The sequence below is a fragment of the Micropterus dolomieu genome, linkage group LG09, assembly GCF_021292245.1.
Source record: "Micropterus dolomieu isolate WLL.071019.BEF.003 ecotype Adirondacks linkage group LG09, ASM2129224v1, whole genome shotgun sequence".
NCBI classification, from domain to species: domain Eukaryota; kingdom Metazoa; phylum Chordata; class Actinopteri; order Centrarchiformes; family Centrarchidae; genus Micropterus; species Micropterus dolomieu.
In genome coordinates, this window is record NC_060158.1 from 4,233,090 (window position 1) to 4,238,919 (window position 5,830).

General features: G+C 46.9%; 1 protein-coding gene across 4 annotated transcripts in view; it reads left to right on the top strand.

Annotated features, from left to right (window-relative positions):
* rnmt (RNA (guanine-7-) methyltransferase) overlaps positions 1-5,830 on the top strand; it is a 17,408-nt gene that overhangs the window by 6,863 nt on the left and 4,715 nt on the right. For all 4 annotated transcript variants that reach the window (XR_006826408.1, XM_046058965.1, XM_046058963.1 and 1 more), the window contains exons 2-8: positions 1,020-1,240; positions 1,320-1,449; positions 1,526-1,651; positions 1,801-1,916; positions 3,263-3,444; positions 3,580-3,744; positions 4,196-4,313. Coding sequence is in view for 3 of the 4 variants with exons in the window: in XM_046058965.1 (XP_045914921.1) it covers positions 1,028-1,240; positions 1,320-1,449; positions 1,526-1,651; positions 1,801-1,916; positions 3,263-3,444; positions 3,580-3,744; positions 4,196-4,313 (1,050 nt within the window). In the remaining variant the exon portion in view is untranslated. The remainder of the gene's footprint in view (positions 1-1,019; positions 1,241-1,319; positions 1,450-1,525; positions 1,652-1,800; positions 1,917-3,262; positions 3,445-3,579; positions 3,745-4,195; positions 4,314-5,830) is intronic.

Here is a 5,830-nt window from a genome sequence, read left to right on the forward strand (position 1 = left end):
TACCACAGGCTAACTCAGGCCGTTCCGCACCGACTACCGGGGACTGGCTAGCTACAGTAGCTAAAGACTGATCTACCAAGGTGCGGAGCCGGACTTCTAAATCACTGAGCCTCGCCTCCATGTCTAAAAATAAACTACACTTATTAAACGTACCATTACCGCTAAAGGAGGCAGAGGAGTAACTGAACATCTGACACAACGAGCAGGAGAAAGTAGGAGAGAGAGAGGGAGAAGGAGAAGCCATCGCTAGCTGCTAAGCTAATGTCGCTAATGGCTAAGCTAAAGTAAGGTAGCATTAGCTACCAAAATCTTTAAACAATGAGACTATGAGATTGAACAGCAGTCACTAAAAGATGGAAAGAACTGTGAGTGCTTTGGCAAAATTACTGTAAGAATAAGTGTTTAGCGGACAGTTGGCCGCTGTAATCAAACAAATGTAACTGGTATTTAGCGAGAGCAGCACAACACGGTACCAACACACAAGCACCGGAAACAGAAATGAGTCAACAGGCTTACCGCAGTGTTTGCGAATCCGACCTTACGTCTTCTGTCATGTTGCTTTTTCAGAGGTGTGTCAAGCAAGCCAGAGACTCTTTAGAGCTTCCTTCAGAACAAAGTAAAAGCTCTCAGTTAAACACGACACAAAGTAGTGCTGCAAAGATGTTGTCATGCTTTTATTTTGTAGGCTCAGTCACTTAAGAGGAAGTGATTATGTGAGTAACTTCACATTTATTCATTTAGCTGACGCTTTTATCCAAAGCGACCTACAATTGATATGTCCTCTGGAGCAACAAGGGGTTAAGTGTCTTGCTCAGGGACACATTGGTGGATGGGTCACAGATGGGGATTGAACCCTGGTCTCTCACACCAAAGGTATGTGTCTTATACCACTACCCCATCACCACCCCCTAGTAACTTTTACTGTCATGACTCAGATCTGTTTCAGCACTAGCCGCTATGGTGAGATATTTTTGTTGGCCGGCCAGTCTCTCTGGATAAATCACTCTTTCTGTTTTCAGTGTGAACCATGGAGCCTCAATCAACTCCAGGAGGAGGAGGGAGCCCCGGAGAGAGGGAGGAAGGAGCGACTCCAGGAGGAGGAGGGAGCCCCGGAGAGAGGGAGGATGGAGCGACTCCAGGAGGAGGACGGAGGCCCGGAGAGAGGGAGGATGGACGGCAGAAAACTGGGATGAAGAGGAGACATGAGGAGGAAGACGAGACCTCACCCACCAAGAAGCTGGTAGATTTACTGACTGAGAGTATTGATATTCTGACGTTATTGATGACGTGTTATTGATGACGTGTTATTGATCCGTCAGGCGACTGATCACAGTGTGAAGGTGGCGAGTCACTACAACAGCCTGCAGGAGGTGGGTCTGGCTGCACGCAGTCGAAGCAGAATCTTCTTCATGAGGAACTTCAACAACTGGCTAAAGAGCGTCCTGATTGGTAACTGATCATTAATCAATACGTGAAACACCTGAACGCACCTGTTTTCTTAGTTGATTGGCTGTTTGATTGACAGGTGAGATCCTGGATCAGGTGCGGGGGGCAGGGCCTCGGCAGGTGTCTGTGTTGGATCTCGGCTGTGGGAAAGGAGGAGACCTGCTCAAGTGGAGGAGAGGAGGGATCAGTCACCTGGTCTGTGCAGGTAATTGGTTATTGATTTAAATGTTCCCATCACATTTCTCCAGGTTCTTTACACTAGTTTCCACAGAACCTCTTCGGCTGAACCTCCTGGAACCTCTCTGCAGATGATGTGAAATATTAATTAATAATCAATAATGTGCTTGTTTTCAGATATAGCGGGAGTGTCTGTGGAGCAGTGTCAGAGTCGCTACGAAGACATGAAGAAGAAAAGCCACGCAAACGAGAGACTCTTCAGCGCTCAGTTCATCACCGCAGACTGCACCAAGGTAGGGTACTGGATCAGGGTAGAGCTGCCCCCTCAGACAGGTGAAACCAGGGTTTACGCTCTAAGATGGCGTTCGGACTGCTGTGGTGGAAGACGCTGTAGCTGGATGACCTCGCCTAGCCTCCAGTCCAGTAGATGCAGCGCAGCTGTATAAAATCAGACATAGTGCCGAGACATCGCTGTAGGTTTCTGAAAAGCTGTTTGGAAGCTCAAAGTGGGCGGAGCCGTTTGTCACCATCTTAGCGGTGTGCCACTCCCATATAACCACAAATGGGCGAAGCTGTGGTGCCTGGTTGCTGAAACCACACCCACCTAGCTCGACGTTACCAAGTTTAGCTAATTCTAAGAAGCAAAAGACGCTAAGAAGGCTAAATGCTACTCTGCATTGCTCGTTGTCTGCTTTGGCCCGAGTGTTCTGGAGGTTCTGTGACTGCTTTGGCCCGAGTGTACAGGAGGTTCTGTGACTGCTTTGGCCCGAGTGTACAGGAGGTTCTGTAACTGCTTTGGCCCGAGTGTACAGGAGGTTCTGTGACTGCTTTGGCCCGAGTGTTCAGGAGGTTCTGTGACTGCTTTGGCCCGAGTGTTCAGGAGGTTCTGTGACTGCTTTGGCCCGAGTGTACAGGAGGTTCTGTGACTGCTTTGGCCCGAGTGTTCAGGAGGTTCTGTGACTGCTTTGGCCCGAGTGTTCAGGAAGTTCTGTGACTGCTTTGGCCCGAGTGTTCAGGAGGTTCTGTAACTGCTTTGACTGCTTTACCCCAAGTGTTCAGGAGCTTCTTTGACTGCTTTGGCCCGAGTGTACAGGAGGTTCTGTGACTGCTTTACCCCGAGTGTACAGGAGGTTCTGTAACTGCTTTGACTGCTTTACCCCGAGTGTACAGGAGGTTCTGTAACTGCTTTGACTGCTTTACCCCGAGTGTACAGGAGGTTCTGTGACTGCTTTGGCCCGAGTGTACAGGAGGTTCTGTGACTGCTTTGGCCCGAGTGTACAGGAAGTTCTGTGACTGCTTTGACTGCTTTACCCCGAGTGTACAGGAGGTTCTGTGACTGCTTTGGCCCGAGTGTTCAGGAGGTTCTGTGACTGCTTTGGCCCGAGTGTTCAGGAGGTTCTGTGACTGCTTTGGCCCGAGGGTACAGGAAGTTCTGTGACTGCTTTGACTGCTTTACCCCGAGTGTACAGGAAGTTCTGTGACTGCTTTGGCCCGAGTGTTCAGGAGGTTCTGTGACTGCTTTGGCCCGAGTGTACAGGAGGTTCTGTGACTGCTTTGGCCCGAGTGTACAGGAAGTTCTGTGACTGCTTTGGCCCGAGTGTTCAGGAGGTTCTGTGACTGCTTTGACCCGTGTGTTCAGGAGGTTCTGTCAGAGAAGCTGGACGACCCGCAGCTGATGTTTGACATCTGCAGCTGTCAGTTTGTTTATCACTACTCGTTTGAGAGTGAACAGAAGGCCGACATGATGCTGAGGAACGCCTGCGAGCGTCTGAAACCCGGAGGGTTCTTCATTGGAACGACGCCGGACGCCTTCGAGCTTGTGTAAGAGAACACAGATTGATCCACAACACGCTGTTGTATCAGTATGTGTCTGGAAATATTGAGGTCACTCTAGAATAACTAAGCCTCTCCTCCTCTTCTCGCCTCCTCCTCCTTCTCTCTCCTCCTCCTCCACAGTAAACGTTTGGAGGCGTCGGACTCTCTGTCGTTTGGTAACGAGGTTTTTAAAGTCTCCTTCCAGTCCAAAGGGTTCTATCCTCAGTTCGGATGTCAGTATCACTTCAGCCTTGAGGACGTCGTCAACGTTCCAGAGTTCCTCGTCTACTTTCCACTTTTCGAACAGTAAGACTTTATTTTAATGTTCCTGCTGCAGCCTGTTCAGCCCTCTGCTGTAAAGACTCTACTGTAAAGACTCTTGACTCTTCTGTAAAGACATTATTTACCCTACCTTAAAGACTCTACCGTAAAGACTCTATTGACTCTACCGTAAAGACTCTACCGTAAAGACTCTATTGACTCTACCGAAAAAGACTCTACCGTAAAGACTCTATTGACTCTACCGAAAAAGACTCTATTGACTCTACCGAAAAAGACTCTATTGACTCTACCGAAAAAGACTCTACCGTAAAGACTCTATTGACTCTACCGAAAAAGACTCTACCGAAAAAGACTCTATTGACTCTACCGAAAAAGACTCTATTGACTCTACCGAAAAAGACTCTATTGACTCTACCGAAAAAGACTCTATTGACTCTACCGAAAAAGACTCTACTGTCTTGTCTCCGTGTGGCAGCATGGCGAAGCGGTACAACATGCGTCTGGTGCTGAAGCAGAGATTCTCTGAGTTCTTTGGTGAGAAAGTGAAGAAGGAGCATCATCGCAGCCTCATGATGAAGATGATGGCTCTGGAGGTAAATGTACACTCTTTTGTTTTTGACCTCAGGAGACCTGTGGTCTGTACTACGAAGCGAGGTAACTGGCTTATCCAGGTAACTTCGTGACGTCGGGTGTAACTTCCCGGTTAACCCGTACTACGAAAGGTGGATAGGTGTTACCCGAGGTCTGTTGCCATGGCAATTTACGCCACATCTCTAAAACTGCTCCGAGCAGGTTTTGTTGGTGGTTATCTCGAGGTTCCCCTGCACGTGGACTACACACCTCATCTGTACTCAGTGTTGATGAGAGAAGTAGGATATTAATACACACCACCTCTTAAAATATGTTTAGATTTCATCCTGATTTCTTCCAATGCGGCTGCAGTGAAGTTCTGAACAGCATCACGTTCAGACAGCGAGCCCTGCAGCCTCAGGGATTTTAGAGAGGAATCTTAATTAATAAACGGGACAGTTTTGCAGATGGAGCCCATCTGTAGTCGTAGACTATAATTGAATTCTCCTAAGTGTTTTCATATAGGCCTATTTAGATGGACTATTTTACGTGTCCAAGAAACAGGGAGCCAGGGTCGGGGTAAGGCCTAATAACTGAGGAAAAGAAATCCTAGATGAAAGTGTGAAACTTCCAAGAAGAAAAATTGGAAAATTCGTGTCATAAAAAATCAAAAATCATTCTGCTGTTTTCTTCTGAATACGGCCGATCCAAGGCAAAGTCTCTGAGGTGCATGATAGTGATTGTGGGCTAAACTCAGGGGCGTTTCCTCACTGCTGAATCCGATTGCAAAGTTTAATATAACTTTCCAGTGAATGCACAGTACACGGCAGACGTGTGTGTGATGTTGCAGCCTTGCAAAGTGAAGTTTCTTTCATAAATGTGTGACTATAATGTCAGAGAATGTTCAAGTTTTTACTTGTAGATTAATCCTGGAAGTTAAATTCTGTCTCGGATTATTCCCCCTCTCCGCTGGCTCCTTTTTTTCTATTACAGTGGACCTTATGTGCAGTTGTACCTTTACATCTTAATCATATTACACATAAAAGAAGAGCCCATAAAATACAGAATAGAGATTTGAACTACAATCAGAACACTGTGAAGATGGGCGCTAGCGAGCAGGCAATGGAGTAGGTTGCAAGTTTAGAGAGCTCTGCATAAAATTGTATTTTTTACCCTTTTAAATGGTGCTTTGGTAAATTGTGTGATACAAAAAGACTACCCAAGACTGTTCTGCATCTTCGAAGACGATTTACTTCCTGATAAATGTAAATGGCGAGCAACCTGCGCAAATACAAATATACGGGCAAGGCCTCTGCTAACAAGACGAGCACCGACACACCTAGTGTTAGCAACGTAACTAACACGACACCTGAGATTGCTGAACAAGCTGAACAAGCTCAACAAACTCGAGAACAAACTGATATGACGACGGAGATGAAGGAAGAGTTATTGTCCTCTATAAAATCGGAGATGACCACACTTTTCCAAACCGAGTTAAGATCAATCATGGCTAAAGAGTTTGATGGAGTCAGATCAGAGC